The following is an 18655-nucleotide window of genomic DNA, read 5'->3' as shown; positions in this document are numbered from 1 at the left end:
TGGGAGTTGAAGTCCAAAAAACCCATTGAGGAACAAAGTTTGGTGCGTCCTAGAGCGTCGGACGGAAGTTAAAGCGGGTTTCGGGCTCGACTCCGCCTCTTCCGGTCACGTGTGGGGAGATTCGGCCTATCGCGTCGCTTGAAATGTAGAGACTCGTGTTAGCCTTGGCCCCACCCACTTCTGACTGCGGAAGTCTCCGTCACTTCCGGTCCTGTATGCATGAGTTCCTAGAGCGTCGAGAGGAATTTGGCTCTGGAGGACCCTAAAAGAAGGGGGCGACGAAGGGAACGCACCCTCCTCAGCCTCCTTTTCTGTAGGGAGAAGGAGAGCGAGAGCGGAGCCTTTGTTTCTCCATCTCCCGGAAGACTGGATCAATTCCACCTCTCCCTTTACTCTCTTAGAACTACTCTTCCTAGAGCGTCCGCAGGAAGTTGACGTCACTCTTGGCCTTGGACCCGCCTTTTCCGGAGCATGTGAGTGTGTTTTCCTAGAGCGTCGGGCGGAAGTGGGTTCTGAGGACACCGAAGAAGAAAGAGGAGGCGGCGAGAGGGAAGGGCCCACTCCCTCGTCCCCTTTTTCTATGGAGAGAGAAGCCTCGGACGGTCGGCCCCCTTTTGCCTGTGTTAATTAGTCCTATGTACCTTGACAGTGCTATAGGAAGGAAGCTTAGTACTAAGACGGTGTGGGATGGGGGAGACCTGGCTGAACGAGGCTTATACGCCTGGAAGGGATCTGGCAGTCCCAGTGGGCCCCCAGTTGAACGTGAGCCAACGGGGCGAAGCGATTCTAGATTTCCTGCCTGGCGGAAGGGGGCTGGACTGGGCGGCCTTGCGGTCTCTATGGCCCTCCTTTTCCAGGACGTCTCCTACAGTTCAGCCTTCTAAAATGTCCTCCAGCTTGAGCAGGACTTAAATACTCTTTAGCTGTGGATTCAGGCGTCCGCAGCTTGAAAATCTACTCATCCCTCCTCCATATTTGTGGCTTTGATTAATACGTTCTCTCTAGGAATATCTAGGTCCTCCAGCGCAATTCTAAGGACAACTTTAACCTAAAGTTGCCCTGAAGGACCTAGAGATTCCTAGAGAGGCCTCTCCTCTAGGCCTTTGTAGCTCCTCCAGGGCAGTTCTATGGTCAATGTCTGTCGGACATTTCGCTACAACACCATTGTATTTAATGGGAGTTGAACAGCCACGGACTTTGCTATCCATGGCTGTGTGTGTGTGTCCTGGAACCAAACCTTAGCAGACAGGTGCTGTTAATGGAAGGGGGGAATGGCTTTAACACATGCAGTTGTGGCGGCACCTTAGAGGTGGAGTGGAGCCGTTGCCTCAGGGATAAAGAATCCGCGTGAAGGAAAATACTCACTAAATAAAATGCTTTTATACGTATACTGTGTCGGATGGGGGCACGATGTCTGCATGTAGATGTAAAGTGTAAATGTTTGCATGCCGCTAGTCTAGAGAACGAAAGGGCTGCGCTGGGAGAAGGGGGCCATCTTGCCCAGAGGCAGAAAATGTCTTGGCTTGGCCCCATAGGCACTTAGAAGGAGGAATTCACGCTTATCACAAAGACGTCATTTTAGGTGGTTCAGAGAAGCACTGACCAAAGCTGGGTTATTCCCAGTGTGCCAGCAAATACTGCAGGAGACACCAAGCCTTAAATGCCTTTCAGTTAATAACCATTGACTCCTGCACCGTCACCTCATTTCCCTCCCTCGAAAACCTCCTCTAACCAGGATGAGCAGATGTCCTTGTTTTCCAGGACATGTCCTACATTTCAACCTCCTGTTCAGAAGGAATTCCAAAATGTCCTCCATTTTGAGTATGATCAAGAAGCCCATTGATTTGCGCCAGGTTTGCTGTTCCGCTTTGAGAAAGGAGTCTACTTGGCAGCCTACTCTTGCTGCACATAGGCTAGAAAGGATACAACGGGATAATAAAATACGAATGATAAAAGCATACTAAAATACGGTACAGTATATGTGTGGCATAGGAGTTTGAGTGTTGGACTACGACTCTGTAGACTAAGGTTCGATTCTGCCATGAAACCCACTGGGTGACCTTGGGTAAGTCACACTCTCTCAGCCTCAGGGGAAGGCAATGGCAAACTCCCTCTGTACTAATCGTGTGATAGCTTTGCCTTAGGGTCACCACAAGTTGGAAATGACTTGAAGCCACATAACAGTAATATATAAGATAACTGTAAGTAAACCATATGGAATGAAATTATATTTATCTTAGCATTTTTAGCTTTTATTCTGTAATGCCCCACATGTTTCCTGAATGTCCTACATTTTTCTTGAATGTCCTATATCTTATAGTACCTTGTCCTCCTTTGAGGGCATTACATCTGGTCACCCTGGCCGTAACCCTATCCTGTACTATCCTATCTGCAAATTAAGTATTGAATCTTATATATTTTCTGTATAGCAAACTATTTATTTATTCATTTATATGCTTAGTTCCTAAATTTCACTCAATCCCAGGGTAGGGGTGGATTTCTTCTCCAAGCCATCCAGGAATGACACATTCATGGTAAGTAGTGTTTCCTCATTCTCTGGATGACATAGAGAAGCAGTCCACAGAGTGAGATGTACCCAAGCTGGGGCCATGTCACCCATGGCAATGAAATGTCTTGGTTTGGCCCCATAGGCACTGTTAAATCACTACAAAATGTCACCCTTTCTTCCTAGAGATGTGGAGTTTAAAATACACGTCAGTAAAGGGGGAAAGAGAGAGGGGAACATACCAGTAAAACCAAAGAAAGCAGGAACAGGGTCCTTAGGGACAAATTGATGGAGAAAATGCTGTGTTGTATGAAGGGCTTCCCCTTTGAAGAAGAAGGGAGGAAACTCACCCTGCACCCACCTGTCTCTCCTTTTGAGTTGGGCTGTAGGTGCCTTACTCAGGCATACGTTCCTTCACAAAAGTGGTTTGACATTTTTGCCCAATGCAGTGTGCCCACATTCAGTTCAAGTTTGCAGAAGAGAATTTGGAAATGGGGTCCCATTGAACATGCCCACTTGATTGTGCCTTTAGCTGTGTATATGAGTGGCCATTCCATTGGACATATTCAGCACAAGGTGTGTTGCAGAACTAATGGGTAACTACCTGTGGAAATCATGCTCTTAAACTGTGATGTAGGTCCTTCTGCATGATATTTATTTTCTGAACAGAAAAAGGATCCAGCTTCCAATTTGAATCTGATTATAAACATCTCCTTACTCCAAAATTGTTTCAAAAAAAACATTCAGAACTGTGCAGTGCCTTCTCTTTACAGAACAGCAAAGTGGTACCCATCTTATCATTTCCCTCAGGCAATGAAAGGTGTTGGGCTGGCTCTGTAATTACTAAAAGATTTTTTAAAAGTAGAGTTCCAACCTACAAATATAGGATTCAATAGACATGCTAAATGACAATGGGGGGATTGAGCAAGGGAGGACAAATGGTGGATGGAATTAGTAGGGACAAAGTCACTGGAAAGCATGCTGAAGGTTTTGGTCTCTGGCTGGGAAGGGAAAGGCCCACTCTCCCTTTTACCTTAGACATAACAGTTACGGCATTCATCTTCATTTTCAGTGATGTAACTATAAGGCATCTTCTTAGCACTGGAGAAAGTGTCTGTGATAGCTCACTCAGCAAACACTTTGCTTTCTTTGTTGGCCTCTCCATCCCCAGTAATGTTTTCAGTCTTTTGCCTTGCAGGAGAATCTGGCAAAAATTGGAAAATAAATCTTCTTTATCTCTTTGGAATCTGCCTGTGAGCAGCAGTCAAAAATGCAAAGACAAGACTTCACTGGGCAGGAATTGGGAAAAATCCCTACTACCATTAAGATGGAAAGCAATGGAGCATTCTGGGAAAGAACCAGACCAAGGACCCTTGGGGAAGATAAGTTCCTTTCAGAAGTACAGCGCCAACGCTTCAGGCAATTCTGCTATAAGGAGACGGAGGGGCCTCGAGAGGTCTGTAGCCAACTGCACAGTCTCTGCCATCAGTGGCTGAAGCCAGAGAGGCACACTAAGGCTGAAATCCTGGACCTGGTGGTGCTGGAGCAGTTCCTGAGCATCCTTCCCCAAGAGATGGAGAGCTGGGTGAGGGAATGTGGAGCAGAGACCAGTTCCCAGGCGGTGGCCCTGGCAGAGGGCTTCCTCCTGAGTCAGGCGGAAGAGGTGAAACGGGAAGAGCAGCAGGTGAGAGCATTTCCTCCTGATAGCTTCCGAGGGCTGAGATGTAGCTTTTAGTTTCAAAGAAATTTTGAAACTCCCTACTATGTATCCACATTTCTCTGATGTGGTATTGGTCAGCTGGATCTTGTCTTCTTCCTTCTTCTGATGCTCTTCTTTCTTTCGTATCATTCCTTCAAATATTACAATAATTCGTGTTTCTTGTGGTGCAGGACTTGTCTGTGGAAGAGACAGCTGAAGTGGAGATGTGTCCTTTTGAGTCCAAGTGGATTAAGCAGGACATGGAGGGTATTTCTGTTTCAGAGGGTAAGGATTAAGGAGCCAAATTTCTTCCTGCCTCCTCCATGGCTTATCCCACCATTATATATAGCCAGTACTTTAAAGCCACTTCTGTATAAGGCAGGATGACTCAATGGAAGGGCTGCTTTTGTGGCTTGGTTTTCTAGGTCCAAAACACACTGCAGAAATAATCCAGTTTGAGTCCGCTTTAACTGTTGTAGTTCAATGCTATGGAATCCTGAGAACCTGTCGTTTTGTGAGACATTTAGCCTTCTCTTGTCAGAAAGTTCTGGTGCCACAATAAACTACAATTCCCAGGATTCTCTAGCACTGAGCCCAGGGCAGTTAAAGCAGTCTCAAACCAGATTATTTCTGTAGTGTGTTTTGGACCCTTTCCCCCACACAACCCTAGAGTCCATCTCTGCCTACTTCTACCTTGTTGTATGGGGAAGAGCCTGGAACATGGACTGTATCACCAGCCCCAAGAACCAGTAATATGTCCTTCAAACCATTAATGCAGAACATCACATTACAAAATTCTGAACTGTATTCTTCTGCTATGAGCATTTCAGAGGAAAGCTGCTTCAGGACTGAATGTTGGGAATAAACATGAAAAACCAGTGGGGACCTGCAACAAATGTGGCTGTGTGAAGCAGATCTCTTTCACGTTCCAGCAGCTTCATTCCCTTTTCCTCCATCTCTCTTGTCTCACCCCCCTCCTGGAAAACTCAGGCATCATTCTCTGTCTGCTGACTGGGCTTCTTGGGGACTTTTGTTTAGGTGTTGCGTGGTTATGAACTGGGGAGGGAAGACTAAAGTCAATTCTCATTCCTGCCACAAAATTTGATTCTCCATGGGATTTGAGAAATAGACCAGCCAGAGAAGAAAATGCTTATTTTTGCATCTTTTCCTATTATCTAGTCTTCTTACTGCCATTCCATTTTTCTCACCCAGACTACAGGCTTTTTGCTGCCCAGTCATTTAACGTTATGGGCTCTAGAATCCCAGAGCCATTTCTCTTCTCTTTTTTATTTGGGGTAATAATAATAGTAATAATAATAATAATAATAAATTATTTATTTATAGCCCGCCCAATCACAAGGAATCTGGGAGGGTTACAGCAATAAAAATACATAGAGAATACAATAAAATTCAAAATTAGTCCTGTCCCAACCCCCCATCCCAATACTAAAATTGCTGATGGCGTTGGGTCTGCCTCTTCACTCCCTCCTGGCTGGATGATGACATTAAACCTATTAAAAGAGTTACTCTTGAGTCTCCTGCTTACTTCCATGTATGTATGTATGTGTTTAGTGTGATTTTTGTCTGTGCTTGAGTATGGAAATGCAGGCATACCTCAGATAACAAAGCCTTGACAAAGAAGCTGTAACTCCCTGTCTTGGAGTTACTTTGAGTCTCCTGCTACCTACTGAGAATGTGTGCATGTGTTTAGTGTAATTTTGTCTGTGTTTGAGTATGGAAGTACAAGCTCCTTTTTACCATCTTTTTACCACCCTTTCAATCCTTCCCTCTTTCTAGCCTAAGTTTCTTATCATCTAGTTAGACGAAGCAGGCCAGGAGGATTTGGGCGGATCCCAGGGTAAAATACCCCTGGTTTTGCTCGGAGTTTCCTAGAAGCTCCATGCCAAAATCTGGCTGCTTAAACCCCACTCCTTACCTTGCCACACTGTCAGTCTCACTCAGAAGCCCCGTCACCACATCTGATGCAGAACAAGCCTCCTAGCTGTACCCATATGGCCAGGCACTCTGTTTCTGTGCTAAATGTGTGAACTGGAGTGTGAGAGATGGCGTGGTAAGGTAAGGATTATACATGTTGGTCGCAGGTCCTGGTCAGTGTGGGGACTGGTGTGTGAACATCCACCCATTCCTGCTTCAACCCAGGGATGGCTCGGGTGAGCACCCATGCTATCCTGGCCCATTTGCTCAACCCCCTAATAAGATCAGGAGAATAGTGAAGGGGAACTAAGGAACACAGACTTTTGGTGTTGGATTATAGCAGCATGTCTGCAGTAAATAATGTAGTGACACTTGAGCTGGGAAAGAATGGGATTCTATGAAAGCCAATCCTACTGCAGCTGTGTGTTCCTCTATAACTGGCAAGCTAAACAGCAGCTTTCTCCAGCAGCTGTTCTTGCTAAGCATGCATGAACAGCAAAACAGAAGGAAAAGGAGAAAGCAGACAAGTGTGCCCTAGCATGTTAAAAGAACATAGATCCACAAGTTTGATCCCAAAATGAAAATCTTTTTTTTAAAAAAAGATGGAAACTAGTGAAAGAAAAAGCATCATGTCTGGATTTTAATTGAAGTTTTCATGTGTTCTATGGAATTAAATTCTTCTTTAATTATGCAAGACTTAGCTAACCTTGTTTTCATTTCACCTGTGCACACAATTCAAAGGTTTGTTGAGACATGCTAAACTATTCTTTTATGAGATGCAAGAACCTAGACTGATTCTTTCCATGTTATCTCTGCCTCTGCTGTAAAATGTTCTGTTAAAGAAGTACTACTCAGAGAAATACATCTACTTTGTTAAAAGATGGAAACCTCTGCTTCAGTAAGAAACAACAGGAATTATAAATACTGCGCGCACACACACACTTTTGTCTGCCCTTTCTTTGTTAGGAGATGGAGTAAGGAGACAGCCAACACATACTGGCTCATCCCTTGACTGTGATGCTCTTGAATCAGCCTCAGTCAGCCTGGATCAGGTAGGGGGAGGATCTCTGGGGAGGGCTAGGTGTTTTTAATCCTTCAATGTGTCCCTGGGCCTGAAAAAACATTTTCCTTTCTTCAGTGATGCCCACTGTGAACATCCTGTTTAAAAGATTTTTTTAAAAAAAATACATGAGTATACGACCTTTTATACCAATCAATCTACATATATAAATCTTATCTCAAACCTCAGCTCAATTATTAACTAATCCCTCATAAACATACATAATGTATCCTCTGAATATTTATGCCCCTACCCACCCACACCCCAGCAATGGTGTTTCCTTGTTAATTTCTCTTTTTTTCTCATGTGAGGATCATTTTAACTGTTTACATTTCCATACTGCTTCCTCTCCTCAACAAACTCAGTCATTATTTTCCAGTTACTATACCACACACCTTCTTTCAAGTGACTAAAATAGACTCTCTTTTTTTCTATTATAAAGTCAGATATCATATACTCTGATATATTTTGCCACCGTCTATTACAGTTCCATCTTTCTTTATCCTTTCACCCATAGGCAAACGCTGCTTGTGCTACTATAATTAATTGTTTATTTAAATATTTATCCTCCTTCAGTAATGCTATATTCCTGACATTACTAGTTATACTTCTTTCTTTATTTTATTAATTTCTTATTCTGTTTCCTTCCAAAATCTTTGTAATTTGCAACATTCCCATCACATACGAATTAGGTTCCTTTGCTCCCATACCCATGCCAAGAAGCAAGTGATACATTTATATTAATATATGCTAATTGTTGTGGATTTCTGTTCTGTCTTCCTATTAATTTCATCTGTTTTTCTCTAACCTTATTATTTTTAATATTTTTGATTTCTTGTTCCCATTGTTGGATTTTTTTCTTATTAATCTTAATATCCTTTTCCCATACTCGTAATAGACATTCTATGATATATTGATTATCCAATATCATTTTGTAGATCCTACTAGATAATCCTTCCTTCCAGTCTCATCTTTAATATTTCTTCTAATAGATTTTGGTAGCCTTGTATAAATATTCTTTTTCTGTTCATATTCCACTTAATTGAAGCCAATGTCATTTACCTGTAACTCCACTATTTCATTTTATCTCTATCTATTTTCCTAAATTATCTGATAAATCACCAGTTGTCCTATATGCAATATCCTTCAGTTTCCTTAATACTATTCCTTTACCAACTTCGCCATCCTAATTCAAATATTCTGTTGGATGCCAATAGTAGATACCAATCTTCAATTCCCCCTATCCCCTATTTTCTCCATATATTTTCAATGGTTTGATAAGTCAGTCCTGTAATAATTAGTGCATCAGCAGCAAATAAATTTATTTTGAATTCTTATTTAACTTCCGTAACCTTTCACTTCTTTTTCCTTTCTAATAATATTAGCTAATGGTTCACTTGCTGTTGTAACTAATAATAGAGTTAATGAGCATCCTTTGTTTTGTGCCATTCTCCAATTTAATTTCCCTCAAATAGTTCTCATTTTCATTTATCTGTGCCTCATTATCTATTTATATTTATTTTATCCCCAAATTTTGTACCTAAACAAAATTCTTTACAGACTTTATATAAATATGCACAATTTATTGAGTAGAAGGCTTTATACACATCCAGTTTGAATATCCCAACTTTTCTGGGGTTTTTGCTTTGCATGATAAATTACGTTTGTACTATTTCTAATTGGATCTCTCCCTTTAATGAAACCGTATTGATCTTCCTTATTGATACTTGTAAAATAAATTCCAATCTGTTTGCCACAATCTTTATAAAAAATTCATAATCTTGATTAGCCAATGTCATACAGCAGTAGCCTTTTGGATTTGTTTCATCCTTATTGGGTTTTAATATTGAGATTATGTCTACTGTTTTCCTAGATTTAGTTATGTCTTGATTTTACAACACCTCATTAAAGAACAGACACTTATTTCGTTCTTAAAATATTTATAAAAGTTATTTGTTAGCCCATTTGTTCAGGAGGTTTTAATCCTTTCTCCTGATCTATTACTCTCTCAGCCTCTTTACATATTGCGGCATTTAACTGATCCTTCTGCTTTTTAGTTAATTAATGATCAGTTGCTATCTCTTGATTTGCTACCTCTCTTTCTTTGCATAGATTTTCATAAAATTTTGCCATCATTTCTCTTACTTTCACTTCCTCTGTTACTATTTCCCTATTTTCTTCCCTAATTTTGTTTATTCTTTTAATCTCTTTACTCCTTCTCAAAATACTCCTTTACTCCAGCATGTATATCCCACACTTGAAATTTATTTGTAACATACAAAAATTTCCTACTAACAACTAGCTGATCCACTCCTGTTTTAAGATTTAAATTACACTGGGCATCCCCAAGCTTCCTGGTCCTCTTTTCCAACTGGGTAATGTGTTTTCTGCTCACAACTAACCTTCTCTTCAGGTAACCTTTGAAGAGATTGCTGTGTACTTTACTGAAGAAGAGTGGACTCTGCTGGAACCAGGCCAAAGGGTCCTTCATACAGAAGTAATGGCAGAGATTTTGCGGCTTGTGTGCTCTCTATGTAAGTCTCTTTCTTCCTCATGATTGACCAAAATGTAAGTGCTTTATAAAGTATGTGTCACATACTGGACTGAGTTAGGTGCTAATATAAATCCTCACTTGGATATTAATCCACAGGTGTCTCATTGCCACACATGAGGACAAGGAACCACAAGATTATGCCCCCACCCACTCACCCACCATAGAACAATTTATATGTTTATAATTTTCTATATTTTGTGCTTCTACAAGGTGGGAAGAGAAAGTGTTAATTAACCAAAATAGTCTACTTGTGCAAATCAGCAACGCTCCCTGCTATGTTGTATGAACTTTTTAGGATGGGAACCCATGGATGGGTTGTTTTGGTCCTTTTTAAAAAACATTTAGTCTGCCTCTCATATGTGTGCAGGCTTTGCTTCTCAAAGGGAAAGTAATATGGGGCTTGAGCCTTGGTGTATTTTCCTATCTATGGGGGGTGGGAGGACAGAACTGCTGTAAATGGGAAGAGTGCACTGTATTCCTAACATTGCTAATAAAGTTCAGATACAGGGACTCTTATCCCATGTGTAGTTTGATCCAGATCCTCTGAACAGTGAGTATTTAAATCTCTATCTCATCTCTCCATATAAAGTTCATAGAAGAGAATTCAGACTGATTTGCTGCACAGATCCTATTCATCACCTTTGGTCCAGTTTTTTTTCAGGGGGGAAACTCACTTTCTCTCTTACAGCCGCTTACAGATACAGCTATTTCTTCATTCATTTTGTGGTGAGGAACCTGGTGGCCCTCCAGATATTGCACTACACCTCACACCAGATCTCACTACAGGCTACGCTAAATATGGTTGGTAGAACTGTAGTCACCAAACATTTCTAGAGTTGCCTGCAATCTGACCAATATATTAAAAACAGTAGTGCTCTGTAATACTGTTGAAAATGCCCCTATAGCACATCTAAGATCAGAAAGAGTTTCAGAACAGTTCTGCCTACCAAATTGCAGTATTAAAATAATAATAATAATAATAATAATAATAATAATAATAATAATTTATTTATTTATTTATAGCCCGCCCAATCACAAGGAATCCAGGCGGGTTACAACAGTAAAAATAAAGATAATAAAATAAAATACAATAAATAAATAAAATACAATAAAAATAAAGATAATAAAATAAAATACAATAAATAAATAAAATACAATAAAATTAAAGAGAACGAAGTGAGTACATTCACAGTTAGGCCTGATGGAAGTTGGGCCTCTCTTTTTCACTCCCTCCCAGGTCTGATGGTGATGTCATGGAGGGAGGGCTCTTCTTCTTGAGGCAAGGATTTTATTTTAATTAATTTTAATTTAATTCTTCTCATTAAATTTAAGAGAAGAATTGGTGGACAGAGTGACATAAGTCACAGTAAATGGGGAGTAGAACTAGGTAGGGAAGGCCTGCCGGAAGAGATCCGTTTTAAGAGCCTTCTTAAAGGCTGTAAGAGTAGAAATGTCACGGATCTCCTTCGGCAGGTCATTCCATAGCTTCAGAGCTGCGATGGAAAAGGCCCTCTGGGTGACTGAAGTTAGCCTAGATTTTATTGGCTGAAGTAGATTCTTCCCCGAGGACCTTAGAGTGCGGGACGGACAGTATGGAAGTAGGCGATCTCTTAAGTATTCTGGACCCAAGCCATGTAGGGCTTTGAAGATAAAGAACAAAGTAATACTGTAATTAAGACAGGGGGAAAGACAGATACCATAGTTTTTCAGGTTACAAACTACTTAGAGCAACCAGTTTAAGAGCTGTAGGATGGGCTCAGTGGAGCTAGTCTTTAAAAGGAGCGAGTGAGAAAGCTGTAGTAATTACCTTTCAGTGTCTCATATTAATGGAAATGAATGTCAGCTAGGGAATGGTATCAATGCTCTGAGGTCAGTTGCAATTTCTCACTGGAGTTCTGATCAGTTCCTTGTCTCCTTTACAGATGATATTGAGCAAATAGATGAGAATGAGGAGGCACCACATAGGCTGTGGTCCAAAGCAGCCAGAAATAAACAGATGGAAGAAAATGGCAAAAGCAGTGGCCCTAAAACAAAGAGGAGGAACAGAGCATCTGGTTTTCAAGGTTTTGATTTCTGTGGAATCACAGTCCAAGAAACAATGCATAAAGTGAAGCAAAGGAAGAAATGCATTTGTCTCTTCTGTGGGAGAAGATTCAGTTGTAGACAAAGCCTTAATTGTCACACAAAAACTCACACAAGGGGAAAACCATTTAAATGCTTGACATGTGGAAAGGGTTTCAATCACAAAATAAACCTCAATTATCATAAAGCATCTCATACAGGAAAGAAACTATTTAAATGCCTGAAGTATGGGGAAAGTTTCAGTCACAAACCATGTCTCCCATATCATCAAAGAATTCGTGCAGGGAAGAAACCGTTAAAATCCTGGGATTGTGGAAAGAGCTTCTGTCAGAAGTTGTCGCACCTCATTTATCATCAAGTAACTCAAAGAGGAGAGAAACCATTTAAATACTTGGAGTGTGGAAAGAGTATTGATCAGAAAACAAGCCTCACTTCTCATCTAAGAATTCATATAGAGGAAAAACCCTTTAAGTGCTTGGAGTGTGGAAAGAGCTTCTGGTGGAAGACACATCTCAGTAATCATCAAGTAACTCATAGAGAGGAGAAACCATTTAAATGTTTAGAATGTGGAAAGAGCTTCAGTCAGAAGACACACCTCATTTGTCATCTAAGAATTCATACGGGGGAGAAACCCTTTAAATGCTTGGAATGTGGAAAGTGTTATCGTAGAAAGGATGGCTTAACTTTTCATCAAAGAAGTCATACAGGGGAGGAGAAACCATTTAAATGCTTGGAGTGTGGAAAGAGCTTCTATCGGAAGGGGGAACTAACTTGTCACCAAAGAGTTCATACAGGAGAAAAACCATTTAAATGCCTGCAATGCGGAAAGAGTTATGATCAGCTGTCACGCCTTACTTCTCATCAAAGAGTTCATACAGGAGAGAAACCATTTAAATGCTTGCAATGTGGAAAAAGTTTCACGCACAAGACAGGCCTCAATCATCATCAAGCAACACATATAGAGGAGAAACCATTTAAGTGCTTGGAGTGTGAAAAAAGCTTCCGTTCTAGGACAGACTTCACTCGTCATCAAAGAGTTCATACAGGGGAGAGGCCATTCAAATGCTTGGAGTGTGGAAAGAGATTCCTTCGCAATGTAGACCTCACCTGTCATCAAAGAATTCATACAGGAGAAAGACCATTTGAGTGCTTAATGTGTGGAAAGACCTTCAGTCAGAAGGGAGCCTTCAATTGTCATCAAAGAGTCCATACAGGAGAGAAACCATTTAAATGCTTGGAGTGTGGAAAGAGCTTTGCTCAGAAGTCAGTCCTCATTTGTCATGTAAAAATTCATACAGGGGACAAACCATATAAATGCTTGGAGTGCGGAAAGAGCTTCTATCGGAAGAGTGACTTCACTTGCCATCTAAGAATTCATACAGGGGAGAAGCCATTTAAATGCTTGGAATGTGGTAAGAGTTTTTATAAGAAGAAACTTCTCACTTATCATAAAGGAACTCATACAGGGGAAAAACCATTTAAATGCTTGGAGTGTGGAAAGAGCTACTGTCGAAAAGATAGCTTGACTCTTCATCAAAGAAGTCATACAGGAGAGGAGAAACCCTTTAAATGCTTGGAGTGTGGGAAATGCTTCACTCAGAAGGCAAACCTCATTTGCCATCAAAGGATTCATACAGGGGAGACACCATTTAAATGCTTGGAGTGTGGAAAGAGCTACACTCAGAAGTCACATCTCATTTATCATCAGAGAATCCATACGGGGGAGAAACCCTTTAAATGTGTGGAGTGTGGTAAGAGTTTCCATCAGAAGACACTTCTGACTTGCCATCAAAAAAGACATACAAAGGAGAAACCATTCAAATGTTTGGTGTGTGGAAAGAGCTACCGTCGAAAAGATGACTTGACTTATCATCAAAGAAATCATACAGGGGAAGAGAGACCATTTAAATGCTTAGAATGTGAGAAGAGCTTCAATAGGAAGACAGACCTCACTTGTCATCAACGAATTCATACAGGGGAGACACCATTTACATGCTTGGAGTGTGGAAAGAGCTTCACTCAAAAGTCACACCTCATTTATCATCATAGAATTCATATAGGGCAGAAACCATTTCTCTTAGAAGACAAGCCACACTTATCTTCAAGCGTCGCACACAGAGCAGAAACCATTTAGAGGTTTTAATCATAGAATCATAGAGTTGGAAGAGACTACAAGGGCCATCCAGTCCAACCCCCTGCCATGCAGGAACTTACAATCAAAGCATCCCCAACAGATGGCCATTCAGCTTAAGCCACTTGCTTAGGATGATAGGAGTTTCATTCATTATTTCCATCTCAGTTGTCATCAAAGAATTCATACAGGGGAGAAACACCTTAAATCCTTGGAGCATGAAAAGAACTTCAGTCCGACGTTCGTTCTTGCTTGCCATCAAAAAGGTTGTACAGGAGAGAAACCTTTTAAATGTGTTGTATATGGGGAAAGCTTCTATTGTAGGGCAGACTTCACTCAGCATAAATGAATTAATACGGGGTGTCTTCCTATCATCATAAATGCCTTCCCATCATCAAAGAATTCATATAGGAGAGAAACCATTTAAATGTTTGGAGTATGGAAAGGACTTCGGTAAGAAGATACAGCTCAATTATCATAAAGCATCTCACACAGAGAAATACCATTTAAACGTTCAGAGTACTGAAAAACCTTCAGTCAGAAGTCATACCTCACCCGTCATCAAAAAATCATGTAAGAGGGAAATCATTTAAAAGCTTGGAGAATGGAAAGAGTTTTATGCAGAACATATAGCTCACTTATCAACAAGGAACATACACTGCAGAACAGCACTTGAGTGTGGGGTAGGCACACTGCAGAACCCAGGGAGCAAGACTACCAGATATTCATCTCTTTTGGAGCTCCTGAGGGCTTCAACGTGCTGTCCTGGCTGTCATTTTGGGCTACCAGAAGTGATACTGCCTTCCTGCACTTGGGGAAAGCTCTTGCTGCTTTGGGTTGTCAAACATGCAGAAAACAACTTACAAAGTTTTTAACTTTTTAAAAGTCTTTTTTGGTTTTGGCCATAAGACGTGGTGCCAGGAGTGTCATGGAGTCAGTCAGAGTCATAAAGACCAAGGCTCACATTTGGCCTTTAGGCCACATGATTCCTACCACTTATTTAAATTCTTGGTGTCCGAAAAAAACTTCTTAAGGAAGATAGACCTCACCAAAGAGGAAGGCCATTTAATACCAGGTACTGTATGTAGAAAAAGCAGTAGTAGGGGAAGCTCACTTATTTCATGTAATGAAAGACCAGCATTTTAGTCATAGAGAAGGCTAGTGGTCAATTTAAAATACTGGTATTATTTTATTTCTATTTTATTTGAATTGTTGTAAACTATAAAATCTCTTTTAATGACAGGTGTTTACATTTTAAAACAAATCGTTTTATCTTGTGAGATGCCCTGGGGACCCTTTTTTGGGAGAAAGGGGCATAAAAATGAAATAAATAAAAATAAAATCTAAATAAAGGTTAAATGTCATTGGAATAGAATTACAGTAAAAGACACATAAGCATTTCAAGTTTTGGTATATTGGATAGTGCACAATTATTAGTAATCCACAATTATTATTATTATTATTATTATTATTATCACAATTATTTAATATTACTCAATAAATGAGAGGTAGTAGTTATTAGAAGCAGACAATAACAGACATGGAATGCCTACTGAGGATATTAAGGAACAAAGTACAAAAGCAAAGTTACAGCTGAATATTAGGAAAAGCAATGACCCTGGAAGATTTACTTTAAAGCAAGTTATGAAGACATCAAAATTGATAAAAGTTTTTCGATAACTTGGCTGAGTTATCAATCTAATGGAGACTGTAGTCAAGAAATCAGAATAAGACAAAGACTTGGAAGGACAACTATGAAGGAACTGGATGAAATTGTGCAAGGGTAAAGATGCCTCGTTGAATACCAAAATCAGGATCATCCATGTCATAGCATTCCTGATTTCTCTGTATAGATGCGAAAGTTAAATAATAAAGAAAACTGACATTTAAAAAAACCCAACCCACTTGAAATGTAGTGCAAAAGGAAGGATCTGTGAAAAACATCAACCACCCAAAAGGCAAATATGCCAGAGAACCTATTGGGGCTGATATCTGAGAAAAGCAGAATCAAGTAGGACTGTGCTATCCTTCCATCTGGGCACTGTTCTTATTGATACAGCCTTGAATTGCACTGACTTTTTTGATCCATGCATCACACTGGTGAGTCGTGATTAGTTTGTAGTCTATTAGTACCCCCAAATCCTTTTCACATGTTCTTGTCTCAAGCCAGCTGTTGTCCAAACTGTGTTTGTACATTTTTCCTGTCAAAATAGAGTACCTTGCATTTACCTCTGTTGACATTCTTTTTGTTACTTTTGGCCCAGCTCTTCAGTCTGTTAAGATCATTTTGAATTCTGATCCTGGCATCTGGGGTGTCGGCCATCGCTGATAACTTTGTGTCATCTGCAAATTTGACATATGTGCTGTCTGTTCCATCATCCAAGTCATTTAAAAGGATGTTACGTACAACACAGGGACAGGACAGAACCCTCTGGCATCCCCTTTTCATGTTTCCTAAGATGAAGGAGAACCATTGCTGAACATTCTCTGGCTTTGGTCTGATCCACACAATAGTAGTACTGTCTTACCTGCATTTTACTAACTAGTCTGCAAGAATTTTGTAGGAGACTTTGTCAAAAGCCTTACTGAAATCAAGATATGCTACATCCATAGCATTCTCCTCATCTACCAAGCTTGTAGCCCTATCACATTCAGATAGAGAGAGAGAGAGAATTGAAAAACAAGTCGTGCCAGACCAATTTTGAGAAACCCATGCTTTCTGTTAGTAATCAGAACATTCCCTTATAATAGGCTGACTGTTTAATCATCTGTTTTAGAACCTTTCCTGGGTCTGATGTCAAACTAACTTGTTCATAGTTGCTCTGGGTCAAGTCTCCTCCACGCCTTAAATGATATGGGCTGCATCCATATTGCAGAAACAATCCAGGTTGATACCACTTTAACTGTAGTTTTGTGGGACATTTATCCTCTTCCAGCTAGCTCTGGTGCTATGACAAACTACAAGTCCCAGAACTCTATGGCACTGAGCCATTGCAGCTAAAGTGGGGTCTAACTGGACTATTTCTACAGAGCAGATGCATCCTTGGACAACATTTGTACTCCTCCACTGCGCTGGGACCTGCTCTGTTCTCCAAGAATCCTCAAAAATCATCAGTAGTTGCTCTGAGATTACATTTCCAAGTTCCTTTAATATTCTTGGCTTTGATTCATCAGGCTCTGGAGATTTGACTTAATAAAGAGTAGCTAGGCAAAGTTGTTGAGTAATTTGGCCTTCTCTCTGTCTCTTGTTAGAATTTCACTATCTTATCCATGTAATGGCCCTCCTGTTCCCTTGTTCTTCCTCCAAATATAGCCACCTCTAAGCCTTTTATTATTTTATTATTATTCCTCCCTACCAAGCCAGAGCTCCTTCAGTTCCAGCAGGGCAACCATCCTACACTTAGTAGAAAGATCTTGTAGCACTTTTGAGACTAACTAAAGAATGAAGTTGGCAGCATGAGCTTTCTTAGACTTATGTCTACTTCTCCAAATGCCACCTTCTATCTTTCAGTTAGTCTCAAAGATGCTATAAGATCTTTCTACATACTGAGTCTACAGACTTAACACAGCTAGATCTTTGAATTCTTTATTTGACACTTTCTGCAGGTATAAAAGCTGCACTGACAAGAAAACAAGATACTGCAAGTCATGGCAGCACCTTCCTCACTATCCCTGTTTGGTTGTCCAATATAGATAATAGCTGGCACCCCAGGACTCCCCCTTGAATGCCCATGCAAAACTCTTGTTTTCTGTGTCATTTTAGCTGAGCTTCAGTGGCTTCAGCTGCTCTGAGTCCCAGTTTGGGGAATAGGCGGAATATAAATAAATATAATTATAATCAGCCCTCCATATCAACGGATTTTTTTTATCCATGGCTTCAAGCATCCATGGCTTGAAAATATTCTTAAAATATATAAATTCCAAAAATAAAACCCTGGTTTTGCCAATCTATATGAGGGACATCATTTTACTGTGCCATTGTATTTAATGGGACTTTAGCATCCACTGATTTTGGTATCCACCGGGGGGTGGGGGTGGTCCTGAAACCAACCCCCGTGGATACCAAGGACCCACAGTAATAATGGATAGAGCTACCAACTGCTAGTTGTGCCCCTAACCAAATCAGTGACTCCTTGGACATCCAAACAAGCTGGATGGCTATCAGGTTTGCTTTGATTGAGAGTTCATGGATGGCAGGGGTTTGGACTGGATGGCCCTTGTGGTCTCTTCTAATTGTATGATCCTACGAGGAGAGACTTAGGGAGATGGGTATGTTTAGCCTGGAGAAGAGACAGTTAAGAGGCGATATGATAGCCCTGTTTAAATATTTGAAGGAGAGTCATATTGAGGATGGAACAAGCTTGATTTCTGCTGCTCCAGAGAATAGAATGCAAGCTACAGCAATGGATGCAAAGAGATTCCACCTCATCATTAGCAGGAACTTCCTGACAGTGAGAGCTGTTTCACAGTGGGACACACTCCCTCCGAGAGTGGTGGAGTCTCCTTCCTTAGAGGTCTTTAAATAGAGGCTCGATGGACATCTGTCAGGAGGGCTTTTAACTCCTGCATGGCAAGGAGTTGGATTGGATGGCCCTTGGAGTCTCTTCCAACTCTGTGATTCTCAGGAAGACCCCATCCCCTAGACCAGTGATTCCTAGACTCTGGCCTTCCAGGTATTTTGTACCTCA

The 18655-nt window shown here is 40.7% G+C and overlaps 1 protein-coding gene across 3 annotated transcripts; it reads left to right on the top strand.

The window, feature by feature from the left end:
* The first annotated feature begins 519 nt into the window (after positions 1 to 519).
* On the top strand, positions 520 to 16195 carry LOC149320761 (uncharacterized). 3 transcript variants are annotated; one of them, XM_089503114.1, is made up of 6 exons: positions 520 to 602; positions 3705 to 4190; positions 4397 to 4490; positions 7107 to 7192; positions 9614 to 9734; positions 11677 to 16195. In XM_089503114.1, the coding sequence occupies exons 2-6, from the start codon at positions 3777 to 3779 to the stop codon at positions 13968 to 13970; spliced, it is 3009 nt and encodes a 1002-aa protein (XP_089359240.1). In that variant the 5' UTR covers positions 520 to 602; positions 3705 to 3776; the 3' UTR covers positions 13971 to 16195. The 3 variants fall into 3 exon arrangements, with proteins under 3 accessions (XP_089359240.1, XP_089359239.1, XP_089359241.1); XM_089503113.1 differs by lacking the exon at positions 520 to 602 and adding an exon at positions 1254 to 2201; XM_089503115.1 differs by lacking the exon at positions 520 to 602 and adding an exon at positions 2516 to 2534.
* The last annotated feature ends 2460 nt before the right edge of the window (positions 16196 to 18655 follow it).

The sequence above is a fragment of the Sceloporus occidentalis genome, unplaced genomic scaffold (genome assembly GCF_023333645.1).
Source record: "Sceloporus occidentalis isolate IW3139 unplaced genomic scaffold, rSceOcc1.0.p SCAF_1, whole genome shotgun sequence".
In the NCBI taxonomy this organism is placed as follows: Eukaryota; Metazoa; Chordata; class Lepidosauria; order Squamata; family Phrynosomatidae; genus Sceloporus; species Sceloporus occidentalis.
Note: the sequence above shows the minus strand (reverse complement) of the source record. Positions and strands in the feature narration are given on the sequence as shown.

Coding starts and splice junctions, on each gene's coding strand:
- LOC149320761 (XM_089503114.1), top strand. CDS start 3,777: ATGCAAAGACAAGACTTCACTGGGCAGGAATTGGGAAAAATCCCTACT. Junction 7,193..9,613: donor CCTCAGTCAGCCTGGATCAG/GTAGGGGGAGGA, acceptor CCTTCTCTTCAG/GTAACCTTTGAAGAGATTGC. Junction 9,735..11,676: donor GCGGCTTGTGTGCTCTCTAT/GTAAGTCTCTTT, acceptor TCTCCTTTACAG/ATGATATTGAGCAAATAGAT.